The following is a 22,653-nucleotide window of genomic DNA, read 5'->3' as shown; positions in this document are numbered from 1 at the left end:
TTATGAAAAGAAACATAATTTGTATGTTTTTTAATGATTACAGGCAATCTCAGCCTTTCCTGAAATTCCTTCCATGTACCTTTCTTAAAAATTATGACTGTATTCTCCTTGTGCTTCTCTTTTTGTCTTTCACTAGCACAAAAGTTGTGACATAGTCATCTCTATATATCTCATCAGTACCTGAGACAGTAATTCTGTGCATAATAGATTATTAATAAATGTCTGTTACCTGTGTGAATGAAATTTTAATTAAAGAAACATGTTAGCTGCAATTATTGAGATAAGAAAGCTTAGAAACTTTTCCTTGTTGAATATTGAAGTCAAAGAATTAACTTTTCAGAAATGGTTTATTTAAATTTTATTTATGATTACAGGGCAGAATCTAGACAGCATGCTCCATGGTACTGGGATGAAATCAGACTCAGACCAGAAAAAGTCAGAAAATGGAGTAACCTTAGCACCAGAGGATACCTTACCTTTTTTAAAGTGCTATTGCTCAGGTCACTGCCCAGATGATGCTATTAATAACACATGCATGTAAGTATTTTATGCAGCTTTTCTTAAAGATGGGAGAACAGGGTTGCATTTAGGGGCATTTTAAGAATTGTTTACATTATCTAAATTTTTTTTTAACTTTATATACATCATGTCTTTCCAAAGAGTCAAAAAGCTTTTTGTACTGTATATAGAAACATGTGTTACTATTGTAATACATGGTTTCTTTTTAGAGTAACATTGCGATATAGCTTTTTAAATGAGATAAAAGGAATCTGGTATTTGTCTAACATTTTGAGTTTATTTAATGACCTTTTTATCATAAGTTATTAATATTCATTAAAGAAAACATTACCAAAAATGTGAAAATTCCACTAAAAACTTGTAATTCTCAATTGTCTGATATATTTTACAGATATGTAAGACTATTATGATATTTCTTTATTTTTATGCTGTTTTACAAACTCCCCAATCCAAATCTGATTTATATAACCATTTTAATTTTTCTGCTTAATTGTTAGCTACTTAATTTTATGTTTCCATTTATATATGATCATGTAATTCTATTCCATATTTGAAGAATTGGTTTACTAGCTAAAAAATTCTCTGAAGAACCTAATCTCATCTGTCAATTAGTTCTCTCTGTTTTATAAGGGTGATAATCAATGTCTTGTTTTGTATTTTCCTAATAATTATATGTTCTTTGAATGTGACCAATATAAAGCATAAATGTTTACATGTAAAATCTTGAAAGTATATTACAGTTTCTTACCTCTTAAATTTGTTGTCTGTCTTCTGATGGTGGTTGACTTTATTGTGATAAACTAGGTGATCTGTCTTAGAGGAGTACTCCCCTACTATGTCACCAAGCAATTTCTTGCCAGAATTCTTGTCTGCAGTGCCTGCCGGGTATTTGTTAGTGACTGAGTAATCCGGAGTATGACTGAATCATCAGTATTAACAGAAATTTGCCCCACACTTAATATTTTCTCCTCACAGAAAATAAATAATGCTAAAAAGAAAAATGAATAATTCCTAGATTCTTTTAAATAGAAGCAATATACTTAAAGATGTGAACAATAAGTAGGAGCACACAAAAAGCTTTTGGAAGTTTTTTTTCAACCTATTATAGTCTGAATGAATATATTAGGGGGAAACTCCAACACACTAATATTAAAATCTTAAAATTTCATTAGATGTAAATGCATTTGTGTAAGTTCCTTAAAAATTCAGCTATTCAAAAGTTCTTTTTTATGTTCATAAAAAAATGCCTCTCAGGATCTTAGTCTGTTCTTCCCAAGTATATTTTGTCATTGAGTCTGTTTTTCTGTTTCACAGAAAAGTTTGTTCTTCTTATTATTGTGAGCAGTACGTGAATACTGAAAATCTTATGGATAAAAAAATACAAAGTTATTTTTAAGTGTATTTTTAAACAAATCAGCTTTCTGTGGTTTCATGACTGTGATTATTAGCAAAGAGAAGTTACATAATAATTCATATTTGGAGAACTTATTTAACATAAATCCTTTTCCACCTGACAAAAGGGCTCTTATTGGACTGTTAGGTTTTAGTTCAGATGTGACAGCTTTCATTTGCCTTATAACCCATGCTGTTTGCCAATGAATTACATGTGAATACAATTCTAATTTAAAAAATAAGGTACTAAAGGTGATCAGTACCTGGTCAAATTTAAACTTCGATTTAGTAATTTCTGATATGAAGTTATGTTTTTTGTTCTTTTTTTTTTTTTAGTTTTTTAGTTTTTTGTTTGTTTCTTTCTTTTAGAACTAATGGGCATTGCTTTGCCATCATAGAAGAAGATGACCAGGGAGAAACAACATTAGCTTCAGGGTGTATGAAATATGAAGGATCAGATTTTCAGTGTAAGGTAAGATCTAATTTGGGGCCTATGGAATAAAGAAGGGAGGGGCTACATGAAAAGCATTGATTTGCCCTAGGAGAAGTGTGCCTGGTCCGCATATTGTTGTATGTTCTTGTAAGCTACTATATTGAGAGAAGCTTAGCTCTTACTTCAAGTATTATGATTGTGGTAATTGAAGTTCCAGATTATTTTACTTTTAAAAAAGGTTTTAAGTCATTCTGATTCTAAATTATTATACCTGCAAAAAATCGTACTGTCACACTTGTGACTTATTTGTAGATTATAAAGTTGACTGAAAATACTTTAAGGTGATGGGCAATAACCTTTGTATCACTCTGAGACAACTTAGAAATGGTAAGTCCTTGTAAGGAGATCTCAGTGGAGCTATTTTAACAGCAGCAGCAAAGTAATCAGAGGATTAGTAATGGTTTATGAACATCCCCACAGTACTCTGGGTTATAAATTTAATCTCTTCAAAATTCTGTGTAGTAATTTTGCCCCAGGGGATCCTGCCAGTGTTTTTGAAAAGCAGCTTAAGGTAGAACTGTTTGTACATACAAATTTAAACCTTGACAATTTTAGAAAATTATTTGAATTATTAAGAAATTCACAGGATTGATAGAAACCTTAAAGGTTATATGCATCAACCTCTCGGTTAATGTTTGGAATCTACCCCTCACCCTGCCACCCCACCACACACAGTACATCCCATTCATTTTCTGTGTTCTACAGGGGCTCATTACCTCCCATGACCACATATTTATCTGTAAAGTGACCTGACTTGATCTTTAGAAAGCTCCCCATGACTGCAGGGTCTATCTTCTTTCCTGCCTTTTTGGTCCATAGAGAACAAATCTAATCCCTCTATAATATGATAGCCCTTTACTATGTGAAAGAAGTTTTTTTATTCTGCTTTCCTCCCCATGCCCTCTAGTCTTTGCCCAATGAAAATAAGAGTTCACAATGACCTCAGCTGCTCCCTATATGATCAGCTTTAGAGCTACTCACTCTCCAGTTTCTCATTGTAATAGGCAGAATTGAGTGGTCTGACCAGGAAAAAAGGCAGAGAATGAGTAATTCCTTTCTCTTTTTCTGAAACAACCAACTCTTGTTAGATCTTTGACTGTCACTCTATATTCTTGAAGCACGGTGCTTTCTCTTAGCTGAAATCCCCATGTCATTCATGCTACTGCTTAGCCACATCTCTTCATTCTTTACTGGTGCTGTTGGTTTCTTGACACAAATAAGCTGATGGGAATGGAACGAGTTTTATTATATAGTTGTCACATACTAGTCTATATTAAGTTCATCATATTAGAATCAGTCCTTTGCTGTAATTTGTCAGAATTTGAGGGGGTGCTAATTTGGTTGTTTCTACCAGTTTTATGCCATTTGCATGTTTATTAACTACATATACTATACATTTTTTAATCACTTAAAAAATATCGAAGAAAGAGCCGTGTTAGAGCATTGAGCTCAGCAGTAGTAACCGGTATCTTGCAGGCTCCGTGAACTAAGCATATCCCAAACTGAATTCACCAATATAAATTAGTTGTTAAATTTGACAATCTGTGTTTAAATCCATATGCTGCCTCTTACTAGTTGTAAAACTTTGAGCAAGAAGCTTTACTCTTGTTTTCTCATCTATAATGCAGTTGCTAAAAGGATCAAATGAGATAGCATATATGTAAACAGTTTAGTACAATTGGCACATAGTAAGGGCTTAAGATACATTAGCTTTTTAGTGTTTACCGTATTTTTCATGTAACTGAACAATCTTTAAGCTGGATTACACATTTTTTTGGGTACACACAGACTGTGTTACACAAGGATCACATAGACTTGTAGATGGTCTTAAGGGAATCACTTCAGGTTTACAGATCCTACACTTCCATTGGTCCCATTGGTTAATATTTATCTGCCTAAGAACAGAACCTCACAGCAATTTCTCTTTTCCCTCCTCTATTTTCACAGTCACCCTTTTTACAGTTTACAGATCAAGAGTCTGGGATGTAAAATCTCAAGTTTCCAAACAGCGTTGTAATTAGAAATCTAAGTAATACTGTGGGAAATGTGAGAATGTCAAATATGTTTGCATGTCAGGTGGTTTTCAACTTTTTACTTTCAACCAAATTGCTAGATCTTTGAAAGTTTTTGATAAAAGATCATTATGGGAGTTTAGCATATGATTGGAAGGTCTTTAAAGAATTACGACACAACAGTGTAACAAACTCCTCTGTTATTATCTTTTTGTTTATGTGAACAAAGTATGCTAGTGCTGACCCCAAAAAAAACAAAATAGGAAAACAGGAATAAAATTAATGCTGAACCTTCTCATTCTAGCAATAAATAATATTTATTCATGAATTTATGAACTAATTTTTTTAAAAAAATTTTATCTATGTCATACCTTTCCAACAAAATTTTCTTTTACTGTTAGTATTTTAATAACATTTTTGGATCAATTTTATACTAATAGTAATTGCAATGATAAATCAAACCAGAATAATTTTTTAAAACTTAAAGTTATATTGTCACAAAAAGTAAAATACATTAATTTATATTTGTATATATTTTTGATATGGAGAATTATGTCAGTACATTACGACATAGTTATTGTGGGACATGTGGAAAAGAAATAGGAGTTAAAAGAGAAAAGGGAACGTTAAAATTTCTAATTGCTAAAGAAACTTTTCTAAATAATGATAATGTGTATCAAATTGCTATGTTGTTTAGATTCTACTGTATAGATTTAAGAATAACAATTTATGTTAAAATGTCATTATGTACAGTAAGCCAGAAATTATTAATATATTCTTTGCAGCTATTTATAATAAAAAATGTTAGGTGGCAGCCTAAAAATATGTGTGGGGATACATCGTTTTTCAGAACTCCTTTAGGAGTTACACGAGCGAGAAATGTTAACATCTCACTTTCTGTGTATCTTGGAGTATCACTACCCATTTCCTTAGCACCTAACCTGAGGAGAACAACTTTTTTAATTTCACCCTAAGCCTTTTTCTCCTAGTGCTTTTTACATACTGTCAGGTTTGGATCAGAACAGGTTCAAATGATAATCACCATGCTTTGCCTAGACCTTGATTCCCTCCTACCCCCTACAGTCTCTGTTGTTAAATCTAGCTTATTCTGTTTCTTCCTGTAGAATGAATTATTTCTTAGAAACTACTCTGCTATTCCTTATAATTTGGTTTCAGTTCCTTTTTCATGTGCCATTCTCTCACCTCTTTGCACCCAAGTTCAATAAATCTCCTATTTTATGAATGCCAAATGAGTTTTCTCACGAGGATTTTTATTACCCTCATAAATCTGGAGATACAAATGGACTTGTTTGGAAGAGGGCAGTGGGGAATATAGGAATGGGAAAGGTTGTGTCACCAACTTTATAATCTAGACACACCTGACTTTTGCCTACCCAATTAATCTGCATAAAAGAAAGATGTGAGGTGGGTCTGCTGTTGGTTATTCTTAGTGAAACCACATGGAGTCTTCTAGGGGGCTATAAGCATTTTCTGCCTTTTCTAGAATCTTGACTATGATCCATGTCAAGTTCACTAAAGGAAGAATTAATTTATTAAATACTTACTGTTTGCATTTAATATGCTAGGTACTTGGTATATTGTACCCCATTTCCTCCTAGTTACCCTGTAAGACAGATAATTGTTATCCTTCATTTTACAGTAGAGGACACTAAAGCCCAGAGAGAAGTAAGTTCATTGCTTAGGTCACACAGTTAATAAGTGGCAAAGGTAGGATTTAAGCTATTTTATTCCAGGGACCTCACTTTTTTCATAATACTATGCTAACTCCAGTCTGTTATTGGCAAAGTCTACTTCATTTACTTTTTAAAGAAAAGGAATATAACATTTAGCTATCTAGTTGCCAACACACCTTGTTTTAAAATCTTTAAATTACACTTGTCTTTCAGCCATCTCACAAGTGCTCTCATCTTTGTGGGCTATAATTCACCTAGCTTAGAATATAGAAACTCATACAGAATACAGAAGCATTGTAGGATCTCTTCATACATCTAGGGTATCAGTTCCCACTTACTGGTGTTTGGTCTGCCTTCTTCATTCCTATTATCTTGCTTGATAGGGAAGACCAAAACAAAACAGGAGTTGAAGAAATATACATTTTCTTTGTTCTTCATTACCTGCTGTTTTGTCAGTAATACATCCATTGCTTGGTAGCTTGTCTTCAAGCACTGACAGAGAAACCTGTTCTTGGTTTTCCTTTGCATTTTCTTTTCTGCAAAGCTAATAAGCTCATTTTGAACTTTAGCCTTCCTGGAACTTCTTGGATGCTTGGCATTTCTTTTATTCATCTTTAGTTGTAATACTCTATTCCATCTTTTGTGTAAGGTTTTTTTCTTAGATCTAGGGTTATTTCAATCACTGGTGTAACTCCGAAAATTTTTCTTTCTCTTTATAATCAGTTGTTAAAAAGTAAAAAATTTAGTTAAAATGTAAAACTTGTCCTTTTGGAGGTTTCCAGTGTTCTTGACCCATCTTCTCTGATAGAATCTGAAGTCACATACTTTTGTTAATATTTTTAAAGTAATACCTGATGATACTGGAGGTATTTCCTTTCTCACCATCTGATATTTAAGAATAACCCAGTCATTTTCTGCCTATACTCTTGCTACTTTTATAATAAACAATTTCTTTGTGTTGCTCTTTTGGTCCAGAATGGCAATTCTCCCAGGAGGTACTGAAATTTAAGTTAAGAACTTACCAAGTTAGTCAAATAAAACTTCAGACATAATTGTTGATATTTGTTCCCATGACTACAATCTTTTCTCTGTGCCTCTTTCTGACCTGTTAGGAACACGTCTCATATCTGGTTGGTGGCCTCTAAAAATCTTTTAGGAATATCATTTTTATATTTTGTGCTGAAACTATTTCAGCACAAATCCTATTTTTAAAATTTTTTTTACAGATAAAATCTGCACATTCTTTTTACTCACTGAATTCGAAATTACATTTTTTGAATATTAAAAAAATTTTCATCAGCAATTTAGTGTATCAAACCATTTCTAATTTTATCATTTCTCTTCCTCTAAGGATTCACCAAAAGCCCAGCTACGCCGGACAATAGAATGCTGTCGGACCAATTTATGTAACCAGTATTTACAGCCAACACTGCCCCCTGTTGTTATAGGTAGGTTAGCAGAGAAAAGTGTGATTATAATTCTCAATAAAATGTTTTCTCTGGTTTTAACAATAAGCAAGCTTTCTAGAATTTAACACTACAGATTATTTTTTCTTTTTAATAATATGTAAAAGATAATATGTTTACTTCAGTGTTTACTTTCATTGTCAGGTCCATTTTTCGATGGTAGCATTCGATGGCTGGTTGTGCTCATTTCAATGGCTATCTGCATAATTGCTATGATCATCTTCTCCAGCTGCTTTTGTTACAAGTAAGACAATAATTATTTTGATGTAAAATATTTTGTTGAATATTAGGAGTAAATAGTTGTTCTTAAAGCCAGTGGGCTAAATGCAATTCAGAAACCATTAAGTTGCATTCACTGGTTATGCCTCCCTTAATTAACTAGATTATAGTTTCCTTAAGAGAAAAGAGGATCTTATTACTAGTCATTTAATTGGACACAACTTTATACTTCCTGTTATATTCATGAGTACTTATGATTTTCTTATTTATGAAATATTGAACTTTCTTATATATGAATATTTAAAACTGATTCTAAGAAACCAACTGCATTAGCAATTTTTAGTTATTTGGGGCTTAAGAATTTTTTGCATTTAGGCATGATTTCATAAGGAGTTGCCAAAAGAGGAGAGTAATAAGGAGGTAGTGAATTTCAAAAAAATAAAACATTATCTTACTGGAATATGAATAGACAGAGATCAGGAACAGGTTACTAAACCCATAAATAAACATGAGTATATAAAGAAATATACAATAAAGATAACATTTCTGATCACTGAGGAAAAGATGGATTATTCAGTAAGTAGATTTGGGAATAGGTAGCTATATGGAAAAAAAATGAAGTTGAATCAGTTCCCTACACTAAAATAAACTTTAACCAACAACCTATGGAGAAATTTTTTAAAATAGTGTGAGTGTAGAAGACCTTCGTGAGTCTGACACACAACTTCGAAGCTCCCAGTCAAGATGGCGGAGTAGGTGAATGCTGTGCTTGCCTTCTCTTATAACCACTTCAGAATTACAACTAAACTACAGAACAACCATCATTGAGAATCGCTTGAAATCTAGCTGATCAAAAGTCCTACAACTAACGACATAATGAAGAATCCATTTCCAGACTGGTAGAAGGGGGTAGGATGGGCGGAGACACTAACCAGCTGGCCCCACACCCACGTGTGGCAGTTAAAAATTGGGAGAGATATCTCTGCTGCGGAGGCCCCTTTTGAGAAGCAAGGAATCCCAGCCCCATACCAGCTTCCCCAGCCCAGGGTTCCCCTGCCAAAAGAGAAGTCTCCACAACTTCTGGCTGTGAAAACCAGAGGAGACTGTGACTGACTGAGATGGAGGGCTGGTGGTGTCAGGTATTCCCCTTGCCAACCCAGTGAATGCACAGGCAGGTGCCTTAACTCCATCAGCCTGGCTAATACCAGTCGCCCTACCTTGGTGATTCCCTGAGACCTTGGCCCACCCAATTTGCAGGCCCACACAAGCCACTTCCAGTGACTTTTTCATACAAACAGCCTATCTTAGCTTATGTTGCAGACTTTCCTAAAATTTCTCAAAGGTTCACAAACCCCAGATAAGCAGCATCTGGTTGTGACATGCCCCATACCTCTTGCTAAGGAGCCCCCAAGCCCAGTATTAGCAGCAGCTGGCCTCAGTTCACAATTTAGCCTCTCCCAGGCACCACCAAGCTCAGCTCTAGTGGCAACAATCTGCAGATCACTTTGTAGTTCACACTTAGTGGCTTGGGGCAGGGCATAGGCAGTGGCTGACCTTGGCTTGCAACTGAGCCCCTCCCAAGAGGCCTCAGAACCAACACATCCAGTAACTAGCTTTAGACCACATGAGAGCACCACCTAAATACCTCCACAAACAGTACCTTCAAAGGGCAGATTGGGCAGGCTCCAGATCCCCGCTTAAGCAAATACTGCTCTGTAGGATCAGTTTATGTACATTAGTTCTGTCACTGTAGTCACAGCCAGCCTTCACATCCAGTCAGCCCGAGAGTCAGTCATTTTCATTGATGTGCAAACAGTAAGTGACGCTCAATTGTAACAGGACAGCATATACCACCCACACGAAGGACACACCTGTAGCATCTGGCTTAGGTGACTCTGGAGACTGCAACACTGGGCCCTACAGGATGCCTACATAAGGCCATTGTACTAAAACCAGGAAACAAAGTGCTCTACCTAATACATAGAAACAAAAACAAGGAGGCAGCCAAAATGGGGAGACAAACATGACACAAATGAAAGAGCAGAACTAGGCTCCAGAAAAAGAGCTAAACAAAATGGAGACAAGCAATCTACCAGATGCAGAGTTCAAAACACTGGTTATAAGGATGCTCATTGATCTCAGAACTTCAGCAAAGAGATAGAAAACATAAAATTAGAGATGGGAAACAAAAAAGAGTAAGTCAGAAATGGACACTACAATAACTGAAATAAAGAATACATTAGAGAGAGTCAACGGATTAGATGAAGCAAAGACAAAGAGAAAATCTTAAAAGCAGCAAGAGAAAGGCAAAGGCAGTTCTTTACCTACAGGGGAGCTCACATAAGACTGTCAACTGATTTCTAAACAGAAACTATGCTGGCCAGAGGGACTGGCATGAAATATTCAAAGTGATGAAAAGTGAGGACCTATAACCAAGATCTACCCAGCAAGGCTGTCAAGTAAAATTGAAGATAACCGAATTGCCAAAGCCATCCTGAGAATAAAGAATGGGGCTGGTGGCATCATCTGCCTGCTTTCAAATTATACTATGAAGCTAAAGTAATCAAAATGGCATGGTATTGGCAGCAAAACACACACACAGACCAGTGGAACAGAATTGAGAGTCCAGAAGTAAGCCCATGTTTATATGGGCAAATAATTTTCAACAAAAAAGCCAAAAACACAGTGGAGAAAGGACAGCCTCTTCAGTAAGTGGTGCGGAAAAACTAGAAAGCCACCTGCAAAAGAATGAAACTAGACTGTTGTCTATCACGAACACCAAAATTAACTCAAAATGGATTAAGGAACTGAATGTAAGACCTGATACAATAAAATGCATGGAAGAAAACAGGAACAAAACTCATGGACCTTGGACTTAAAGATGATTTTATGAAGTTGACCTCAAAGACAAGGGAAGTAAGAGCAACAATAAGTGAATGGGACTACATCAAACTAAAAAGCTTCTGCACAGCAAAAGAAACAGTCAACAAGGTAAAGAGACAACCATTGGAATGGGAAAATGTGTTTGCAAGCAACACCTCCGATAAGGGTCTAATATCCAAAATATACAAAGAACTCATACAACTCAATAACAACAAAAAACCAAATGATCCAAGCAAATAATGGGCAGAGGACCTGAACAGACATTTCTCCCTTGAGGACATACAAATGGCCAACAAGTCAAAACCACAACAAAATAAGCCAGACAGAAAAAGTTGAAAATCACATGATATCAGTTATATGTGGGATATAAACCTAAAAGCAACAAATGAACAGGACAACCAAACAGAGACTCATGGACTATAGAGTAGTGGTTACTAGTGAGGTGGGGGAGGAGAGGGGAGGTAGACGCGATAAACAGGGTCATATATAGGGGGTAGAGGGAGGGTGAAGTGAGTAAAGGGATCAAATATATGGTAGCTGAAGGAAACTGGACTTCGGGTGGTAAACACACAATAGAAATACAGATGTCAAATGTTAATGTACACCTGAAAATTATATAGTCATATTAACCAGTGTTACCCCAATAAACTTAATTAAAAAAAAAAAGTTGAAGGTAAGATAAATTGGTTTCCAAATAGGAAAAAGCTAAGGGAATTCATCACCACCAAGCCAATATTATAAGAAATGTTAAAAAGACTTTTTTAAGAAGGAAAAAAGACCAAAATTATGAATAATAAAATGTTAATAACTATGTATCTGTCAACAATTACTTTAAACGTAAATGGAGTAAATACTCCAGTCAAAAGACATCAAGTGGCTGAATGGATAAGAAAACAAGACCCTTACCATGTGCTGCCTACAAGAGACTCACTTCAGATCAGAAGAGGTGGTACATATATGCAATGGATTCAGCCATAAAAAAGAATGCAGTCTTGCCATTTGCATCCACCTGGTTAGATCCTAGAGGGCACTGTGCTAACTGTAAGTCAGAGAACGACAAATACCATATGATTTCACTTATATGTGGAATCTAAAGTATAAAAATAAACAAACAAAACAAACAAACTCACAGATATAAAGAACATTTTGATGGTTGCCAGATGGGAGTGGGGTTAGGGAGTGAGAAAAAGAGGAAGGGATTAAGAAATACAGATTGGTAGTTACAGAATAGTCATGGGTATGTCAAGTATAGGGAATATAGTCAATAATATTGTAATAACTATGGGTCATATGGGTATTAGATTTATCAGAGTCATTACTTCATAAGTTATATAAATGTCTAATCACTGTGTTGTACACCTGAAACTAATATAATATTTTATGTCAACTGTAGTTGAAAAATTAAAAAATTATTTAATCCCCCTTAGACCCTATTAAAAAAAAAATTAGAAGCAAAAAACCCCAAAACTCTTATTTAGAATTAAAAATGAAAAGATCGATGGTATCAACTACACAAAAATAAAACTTTACTATGTGGCTGAAACCACCATAAACAATCAGAAGACAGACTACTAGTGAAAAACATTGGTAGCTCATATTACAAAGAACTGATTTCTCAAATATAAAGAGTTTCTATAAATTAAAAAGGAAAATCTACCTAGTCATTGGGAAAATAAGCCACAAAAATGAACACATGATTTATCCAAAAAGAAATTCATATGACTCTTAAAGGAAAAATTAAAAATGACTCACCAATGCTTATAATATGAAAAATATAAATTAAAATTATGCTGAAATATTGTTTTTCACCTGTTATACTGCCAAAGATTCAAATGTTTGATAATGTCTTTTAGATAAAGAGGCAGATTGAGCATACTTATTTACTTTTGCTCTTCCCACTAAATTAGCAATAGTTTTTAACTGCTTTGTCCAACTAGGAGAAGGAACACAGGAGATAACAGCAAACAACCTAGGAACCTGAGAAGTATATGGATTGGTAGAAAGTAACTGACTAGTTTAGAAATTGAGAGCCAAAAAGCAACCACTTTATACCATAGAATTCTCTGAGAAGCTCAGGAATTGGCAATACCGCTTATCCCTGGAAGTGAAGTTGAGAGTGGCAGTAAAACCAAGAAAATTGCTTAAAAATCTACTTTTAGAAAGGCAGAGACTATATGGTTATCTAATAATGTATGAAGAAATCACTCCCAAATTTAGTGGCTTAAAACAGCAGTTATTATCTCTCACTGTTTCTATGGGTCAGAAATTCAGGAGTGACTTGACTGATTGGCTCAGGATCTTACCTGAAAGATCAACTAGAGCTGTAGATCACTTTCCAAGTAACTCACCTCCAAGGCTTACGAGTATGCAAGAGACCTTAGTTCCTCTCATGTGTGCCTCCTATATATAGCACTACTTGAGTGTCCTCACAGCATAAAGCCTGCCTTGCCTCCAGAGTGAGTAATCTAAGAGACCAAAGTGGAGGCTGCAGTGCTATTTATCATTTAGACTCAGACTCACATCATGACTTCTTCCATATTCTCTTGGTCACACAGGTCAGCCCTAAGTACATTATGAAAGACAAGTAAACAAGGACATGCATAGTAAGAGGTGAGGATTTTCACAGGCCATTTTGGATGCCAAGTACCACAGAGAAAAAAGGCAGAGTATGTACAGAGGTGGAAAGTTAAAGATGGTAGCCAACTTTTCCTGGGAAACAAAGAAGCAAAAATGTAGCTTAGCACCATCTTTAGAGTACTCAAAGGAAAAAGTCATAAACCTAGAATTCTATACTCAATAGAGAAAATATTTTTCAAAAACAAAGGTGAAATAAAGACTTTTAGACATAGAAAAGCTTGAAAGAATTCACCAGCATATGTACACAAGAAATGTTAAAGGAAGTTCTTCAAATAGAAAAGTATGCCAGGTAGAAATATAAAGCTACACAAAAGAATGAAGAGCACTGGAAATGAAGATAGGGAACCCTGATACAGACTAAACTAAGAATGTCTTTTAAGATTAACTGAAAAGAACACTTGTCTCAGAGTCAAGCCACGGACACTCGAGTGACCTAGAGCAGCTCATAAAATACACAGACACCAATAACTTTTTTTAGGCTCCTTTTATAGTTTTAAACTAAATATTACAGAGACCCTCATGATTGCCTTGTATATATAGATTTTGAATTTTATGTACTGGTTTTATCTACTTGAAGACCAATTATTGAGCAGATTTACAAGATTAGTAATTTGATGTATTCCAATTTAGCTTGATTTTAAAAAGGCAAAAACTTCTATCTAAACAAGCCATAAAAGGATAAGAGTAAAGAGAGAGATTTCCACATATTGAAGTTAGTCTCTTTTATGTATCTCATTTATAGTTCATTCCATGTCTTTTCTTATGACTGTTTACTTCCAGTCTAGAAAAATTTGCAGATTTATTCCTCAATCTGATTTACATTCATGATAACTAGGTCCTTGAAATCAATACCTTCTCCAAAACATCTTCTCTAGCCATCACCTCCCTTCATTCTGAATTAGCTATCATTTCTGTTCCATACTGCCAGTTCTTTGTACTTTCCTCTGACGTGGAATTTCTGTCCTTTTTTGTAAGTGATTTCTTTAACCCTTAAAAAACTGGTTAGATATTATGATGCACCCCTAAAACCTTTACTACTTTTACCTAACATTTTTTCATTTGCAATCATTTGTTTACTTATTTATAATCATTTGTCTAAATTCCGCCTTTCCCATTGGACAGGAACCTTAATAATGGTAGAGATTACCTGTCCATTGATATTGATGATGGCTGGTTGATAAATTATCACTTTTCTGTTGAAATATTAAGGATGAACATGGTGAATCAGTGTGTTCCCCATGCTTGACACACAACCTCCCCTCACCCAAAATGTTTGCTTGGAAGCAGTATCACAGATTAATTTATTAGATATAAAACCTACTTCTAGGTTTATAATTGGCCCATCATTCTCACTGCCATTAGGGAACATCTCAGTCCCACAGTAATTCAGTATTAGAAATGGATGACTAAAAGTAAAGTAATTACAGCAAAAAATATTGCCAAGTAATGTTTCATTTAATAAAAAAGATAATAAACATTTATTATATACCAGAAAAAGGAGCTGCCAATCAGCTTTAAAGTGATTAAAAATAAGAAAAAAGTCCTTTATATTCATGTTTATTTTTATCATTTTCAGCACTCTCTATTTTAGTTCTAAGTTTTAGGTCTAAATTTTCATTTAGTATATTTCTTTTGTCCGAAGAACTTCCTTTTACTAAATTTCTTGCATATAGGTCTACTGACCAGAAATTCATTCTGCTTTTGTTTTTCTGAAAAATCTTTTGCCTTCCCTTTCCAAAGTTATTTGCACGAGATATAGAATTCCGGGTTAACTTTTTTTTTTTTTCTTTCCAGATGTCATTGTCTTTTGTACATGATTTCTTCCATAATTCTTATCTTTGGTCGAATAAATATATATATATATTTTATGGCTTCTTTTAAGAGTTTCCTTTTTATCTTTAGTTTTAAGCAATTTGACTACAATATATTTAGGATACGTGTGTTTTTTGGTAGTTATCTGAGATTCACAAGTTTATTCAATCAGTGGCTTGATGTCTTTCATTATATTTCCAAAATTATTATCTGCTGTCTCTAAAAATATTTTCTGTTCCTTTCTCTGTTCTCATTTTGAGACTGATTACACATATTTTAGATTATTTGATATTGTCCCACAGCTTTTATTTTTTACTGAATTTTTCTTATTATTTTTTTCTCTTTGTTATTTAGTTCAGGTAATTTCTATTCACCTGTTTTCAAATTAGCTTTTATTTTCCTCATCTGTGTCCAGTCCACTGATGAGCCTAGCAAGGGAATTCTTCATCTCTGATACCACATATTACATTTCTAGCGTTTTCATTCAACTCCACCCATTTCTCTCTTATTTTCCATTTTTTGATTTATGTTGTCCACCTTTTCCACTAGATGTTTTACCATTTTAATCATTGTTATTTTAAGGAAACTATCTGATAAGTTCCAACATGAGTTATCTCTTAGACTGGTTCTAGTGATTCCCATTCTTCTTCACAGTGGGCTGTTTTTCCTTGCTTTTTAGTGTGTCTCATAACTTCTAATTGAATGCTGTATATCACATTTAGAATAATAAAGACTGAGATAAAAAAAAACTGTCTCAGGGTTTTCAGGAAAGCAAAAAATAACTATGGTATACAGTGAGATCCACGTATGGATAGAGTTTACCTCGACATCATAATGCAAACATTGAATATTGATCTGAACAAATACTGTGCTATAACTATGTTCGGAGAACAGAAGTATTTTTGTTTGGGGAAACAGCGGAGGTATTAAATGATGAGTTAAATCCTCATCTTCCACAGAGTGAAGTCAATAGTTAAAGCCTATGATTAAAAAACTGAAAATGTCAATATAAGCATGTTGTTTAGTAATAATGAGGTAAACATTAAACAAATTAGCTTAGAAACATTGAAAATATTTGCTTCTGAGAATCGCAAAGTAGGTGAGAAGAAGAGAGGAGATGAGATGAGAACTACTGCTTTGTCACTAAGCCACAAAGAACTACAGTTAAGTCCTTACTTAATGTCAATGATAGGGTCTATGACCTTAAGTGAAACTAAGTATCATGAAGTTAGCTTTACCATAGGTTAATTGACATAAACAAGAGTTAAGTTCCTATGGCTTCTCATTGTTATAATGAAACATTATTTGAGGACCTGCTATGTGTAACTTTTAAAAATAAATGAATATTATACAGATGTCAAATGAAAATTATGTAATTGTATTAACCAATGTTACTTCAATAAGCTTAATTAAAATAACTAGTGAATAAATAAAATAAATGTAGAACTTTGATAAAATTAAAAAACAAAGTTCAAAAAATGCATCTACACAAGGGTATGAATAAAAATGTGGGGAAAATGGGCACTCTCATATAATGGTAGAGAGATAGTAATTGGTATAAGCTTCAAGAAGTCAATAGAGCCTTCTATCAAAATTCCAAATTCATTTCTAACTTGTACTTCAGATTTGCCAGAAATTTTTTTCATTTTAGCCTTGTGTGAAGTAAGACTAGGAACAATCTAAATGTTACCAGTAAGGGAATGGTTAACAGCTATACAATGGAATACTGTTTAACCATTAAATAAAACAGAGGCTACTTATGCACTGCTGTGGAATAATCCCCCACATATAATGCTAAGTGAAAAAGCAAGATGCAGAACAGTACATGTTGTATACTACTATTTCTGAAAGAAAAAAAAAGCAAAAGCAAGAGAAATGAACACCAATGTATGTGTTTTTGTTTGAATATACATAAATGATCTTCAGAAGATCATCCATGAAACTGGAAATAGTTCCAGTTCTAGGTTCCTTCTAGGAAAATGAAGTTGGTGGCTTAAGGACAGAGATGGGAGGAAGGTTTCTCACTGTACACCCCTTTGTGCCTTTTGAATTTTAAGCCATTTGAGGCAATTACCTATTAACTTATAAAAATAAAATTATAAAAGTCATGTATACTGGGCTATCCATATGGAAAATAAATTTAATTTGATTTATTCCCTAATTTCCATTCTATACTGTAAGTTCCAAATGAATTAAAGGACTAAATGAGAGAAACAAAATTTTTAAACCTGGAAGGTGTATTTATGACATTAAGTTGTCTTAAACAGGACATAAAAGCATATATCAAAAAGAAGGAAAGGTTTGATGAATTTAATTTGACAACATTAAAATTAAAAACTGACATAAAATACCATAAATGGAATGACATGACAGTGGCAACTGAGAGAAGACTCTTGTAACAAATACTTATCCAGTATTTAGTATCAAGGTTATATAAAGAACTGTTATGAATTAATACAGAAAAAAAAATAAATCGCCCCAGTTGAATAAAGTGCCAAAAAAAAAACAAAAACAAAAAACAAAAAAAACAGGATTAGGCAGTTCACAGAGAAAAACGAACTATGAAGAACAAAATTTCGACCTCCCTTATAATCAGGTGAAAACAAATGAAAACAAGTCACTATTTCATACCCATCAGGTTGGCAAAAGTCAAAAAGTGTGGCAGGGCCCAGACTGGCATGGAATGTGGGGAAATGGACACTGTTATATTACACTATTGGTGGGAGTATAAATTATTCCACTTTGGAGAGCAATTTAGTAGATGTCAGTAAAATTGAAAATATGTATACCTTCAAGAAATTTTTAAACATCTTCACAAGAGACTGGCTCAAAAATGGTTTTTGCGGCCCTATTTATATTAACAAACTTTTAGAAATAACTAAAATATGGCATCAGGTAAGTCGTGGCAAAATTCATAACAGGAATACTATTTACCATTTAAATCATTTCCTTGACTGAATAGTATTGACTAAGGGCCTCTGGGTTTAGATCCCAGCTTCTTTACTTGGCCAGCTGTGTACTTAGAGCAGATGAACTTCTGGGCCATAGTTACCTTATTTATAAAATGAGAATAACAGTACTTACCTCTTAGGAGTTTTATGAAGATGAAGTGAGTCATAAAACAATACCTGACACACTCAGCATCAACAAAAATGAGCTGCTGTTTTTTACATGTATCAACATGGATAAATATTTAAAACATTGGAGTGTTTTTAAATTAAAAAGCAAGGTGTAAAATCTTAATAGAACATACTATTTATGTAAATTTGTATCCAGAAAAACAATGTTGTTTATGAATATATACAGTTATGATAAAAATATAAATACATACATTAGAAGGATGTAATCACCTTCAGGATAGTGTTTGCCTTTTGAGAGTAAAGGAGGGAAATAGAATTATCAGGGAAATGGCTGGAGCTTCCAATATTTTTAATGTTTATTTTAAATATATCTAAAATGTAGCATAATGTTAATATTTATTAAACTTAAATGATATACACATGGGGTACCAATTAATCTCTACCTTCCCATCTGCATCTTTCATAATTTGAGAGTTTAAAGAGAAGCCTTCAAAAATATCAGAATAAATTAAGAGGACTTGTTTGATTTCTTTTCCATAAACTTTTTTCCTTTTTTAAAAAAATGGAAATATATTTACTGTTCATTTTGATACTAAAATACATACATACAAATTCCAATGAAAATACTTATATAATATAGAAAGTGTGTATTCCTACATCCCAAGAAATAACTTATTTATAACTTGCTATATATAATTTCAGATATTTTTAGACATTTAAATATATATAATTTAAACACTTTTTATAGTTAGGATCACAATTTACATGCTGTTTTTTAATCTATTTTTTCACTTGTTACTGCATCATGGACATCTTTTTATTTTAGCATGCTATATAGAACTCTATCTCATAAATGCCATTTCTAGACATTATTTTAACCGGATATGTTATCCTATGGTTGCCTAATTTTGATATGATCCTGTCTGAATGAAGGATAATGGTGTTGACAACCTCAAAATTTTCTTACCTTTGAACTTTATAGTTTTAGAATTTTAATGTAGATCATTTTCTGCTTTTTTTAAAAGACATTATTGTAAGAGCATCTCAAGCAGAAGTCGTTATAATCGAGATTTGGAACAGGATGAAGCATTTATTCCAGTTGGAGAATCATTAAAAGACCTCATTGACCAGTCACAAAGTTCTGGTAGTGGATCTGGACTACCTTTATTGGTAAGATAAAATGTCACAGAAACATAAATGGTTTATTGATATAGAATGTGTCCTCCAATGATAGATAGCATAATTACTACAGATTAGAGAACATTGCTGCGCATATTTTTTTTCCTTATTTGGAAAGATGACAGTAGTAATGCAAGATGAAATTAGTTAAAAATAAGAAATATGAGTGAAACAAGAAAAATAGAATTAGGCAAGTAAGAGAGCCACAAGCAAGGTTAGAAAAGAAAATATGGTCATAAAGTATTATATATGTGCTAGAGTTAGCTCACAAGTTTTGCTTTTATTAGCCAACTTGAAGAGGAATTGGGTATAAAATACCTTACATCTATAAGGTTAAACTGATTGTTGGGAGAAGTATAACTATTTCATATTCTGAAATCAAAGAGAAGTTTCTTCCACATATTTTCATAGAGAAGATGCTTCCTTCAATATAATACCATATTACCAAAACACAGTTTGTACAAATAATTTTAAAGAGAATTGTTAATAATTCTAATAAGAGGGTTACATGTAAGGAAATACATTTAAGGTTGGGGAGGACACTTATAATAAATACCAGATATTTAGATAGATATTTGTTTAATTGCATTTGTTTAAATACAGTTATCTCTAATTTAAAAATTCATTGAATTAAATAATTCTGTAATTGAATTGGAAAAGTAAAGTAAAACTGTCTTTATATGCAGGCAGTGTGACTGTCTATGTAAAAAAATCTCAAGGATGATAACCATAAAGCTAGGACAACCAATAAGTGAGTTTATCAGGGTTGTAGACTATAAGATCATTGTACAAAAATCATTGAATTTATGTACACCGGCAAGAAACAATTGGGAATTAAAAAAATTATTTCTGGACTTAGTGTAAAGCAGCAGGGATAAGGATAAATATGGTCATCAATGGAACAGAATAGAGTCTAGAAATGTACACACACATACATTATCAGTTGAGTTGTGTGCCAGAATAATTCATTGGGGAAGACAGTCTATTCAACAAATGGTGCAGGAAAAATTGGGCATCCATTTTCCAAAAAGAGAATCCCAACCCTTACCTCATTCTATATACAGCATTACCTTGAAGTGAATCATAGACCTAAATGTAAAAGTTAAAGTATAAAACCTTTAAAAGAAAATGTTACAGAAAATCATTGTGACTTTGGGTGGAGCAAAGGTTTCTTAGCACACAAAATGTATGAATCATTTTGTGAAATGATAAATTGGGCTTTCTCAAAATTTAAGACTTTTCCTATTCTGAAGACACTGTTAATGAAATGAAAAATAAAGTCACAAACTGGTAAAGATCAGATAAAGAATTTGTGTTGCAGAGTATATAAAGAACTTTTATAACTCAGTACTAAGACAAACAATTCAGTTTTAACATGGACAAAAAATGTGAATGGACACTTTCCCAAAGAAGATATAAGAATGACAAATAACCATATGAAAAGATACTCATCATCATGAGAAAATACAAACTAACACAATGAAATGCTACTATACATCCACTAATATGGCTGAGACTGAGGACATCAACTGGAAATCTCATATATTGCTGATTGAAATGCACAGTGGTTCAGCCACTTTGGGAATAGTTTGACAGTTGACTGAAAACTTAAACACACAGTGAAGCAGTCCTGCTAATTATTTACATAAGAGCTATGCAAACATGCTCAGACAAAGACCTGAATGTGAATGTTTATAGCAGCTTTATTCATAATAGATACAAATTGTAAACAAAAGTTCATCAATTGTTATATGGATAAACAAGTGGTAGTACATTCATAGAGTGGAATACAACTCACCAATAAAAAGGAACAGACTACTGATACATGCAGCAACATAGATGAATTTGAAAGCATTTTATGCTAAGTGAAAAAGCTGAGACACAAAAGACTACATGCTATATATTTCTGTTTATGTGATATTCTAGAAAGGCCAAACTGTAGGGACAGAAAACAGATCAGTGATGCCAGAAACTGGGGGGTGCGTGAGGGCAGATTGACTTTAAAGAGGCTAAAAGGGAACTTTTTTTTGAGTGATGGCTGTTATATGACTCTACACATTTGCCAAAACAGTTCTCAAAAACAATGAATTTTATTATATATAAGTGATACCTCAGTAATCCTGACTTTCTGAAAAAAATTACAAAAGGATTCTGCAATAAAATGATTCCTCAAGTAAGTTAGTTTAGGTGTGCACAAAACCTAGCCCATTTTAAGTGCATTTCAACCTGGAACTTAGTGTCCTTTTTAGTTTAAAATGGCCACTATGCTTCTGAAAATGAAAGGTAGTAATTAATATACATCTTTCATTCAAGAAATATTAATGAAAGCATTTACTATACTCCAGGTATTGTCTCAGATAAGTACCTATATTTTGTGAGCAGGGTGGGATGGAATTCAAACAAATACATATATTAATAATAATAAAATTATAATTGTGATGAGTACAGCAACTGAGAAATGCTGTGAAGATGTCGAACAGAGAGAAATAACATAAGTAAAGGGAACTGCACATGCACAAAGACTCTGAGACAGGAATGAGCTTGAGTAAATTCTAAAAGTCGAAATAAGAGGGGTGAATTATAAAAGATAAACTAACGAAAAAACAAAAAATGAACAAACAAAAAAGAGAGATGATGATGTGATTATAGTGAATGATGAAGCTGGAGAGTTAGGCAGGGATCAGATCATATAGGGTGTTATAGACTGAGGTGAAGATTTTTAACTATCATTTAGATTTTACTATATAATAAACTACCCAAAAACTTAAAGCTTAAGTTTAAAGCATTAAAGCTTTTATTATTTCTCATGATTCTGTGGGTCTGATTCTTTGTGTCTGCTGAGCACTCCTTTTCCTGGACTTGCTTGGCTAGAGCTAGATGTAACTGTTCGTGCACTTGGCTAGCGGTTCACAAGGTATTGCTCATTGGTCACAGGGCTCCTCAGAGTAGTAAGAAGGGCAAGTTCCAGTGCGCAAACACTTTTTAAGTCTTCACTTGCATCACATTTCTATTGTTCTGTTACTCGAAGGAAATCATGTGCCCAAACTAAGCCCAGAGTTTGTGGAGGAAACAACCCAAGGGTGTGTGTACTGGGAAGGGAATTACTTTGAGATTGTTTGGAAGCATTCTGCCACATTGACTAACCTGTTACTTATGATTTTGGAATATGTCGTATATTGCTTCATCTTTTTTTAAATACATTTTAATTTTTGACACTGGAGTTGGTTATATATACCATCCTTTTTGATGGGATGGACTATCAGACCA

General features: G+C 33.5%; 1 protein-coding gene across 1 annotated transcript in view; it reads left to right on the top strand.

Annotated features, from left to right (window-relative positions):
• BMPR1A (bone morphogenetic protein receptor type 1A) overlaps window positions 1-22,653 on the top strand; it is a 138,045-nt gene that overhangs the window by 106,404 nt on the left and 8,988 nt on the right. The window contains exons 4-8 of the mRNA XM_016142796.2: window positions 375-537; window positions 2,281-2,383; window positions 7,462-7,558; window positions 7,721-7,820; window positions 19,233-19,377. Coding sequence (XP_015998282.1) covers window positions 375-537; window positions 2,281-2,383; window positions 7,462-7,558; window positions 7,721-7,820; window positions 19,233-19,377 — 608 coding nt within the window. The remainder of the gene's footprint in view (window positions 1-374; window positions 538-2,280; window positions 2,384-7,461; window positions 7,559-7,720; window positions 7,821-19,232; window positions 19,378-22,653) is intronic.

This window comes from Rousettus aegyptiacus, unplaced genomic scaffold (assembly GCF_014176215.1).
Source record: "Rousettus aegyptiacus isolate mRouAeg1 unplaced genomic scaffold, mRouAeg1.p scaffold_m13_p_6, whole genome shotgun sequence".
Classification (NCBI taxonomy): domain Eukaryota; kingdom Metazoa; phylum Chordata; class Mammalia; order Chiroptera; family Pteropodidae; genus Rousettus; species Rousettus aegyptiacus.
This window is presented reverse-complemented; position numbering and strand designations above follow the sequence as displayed.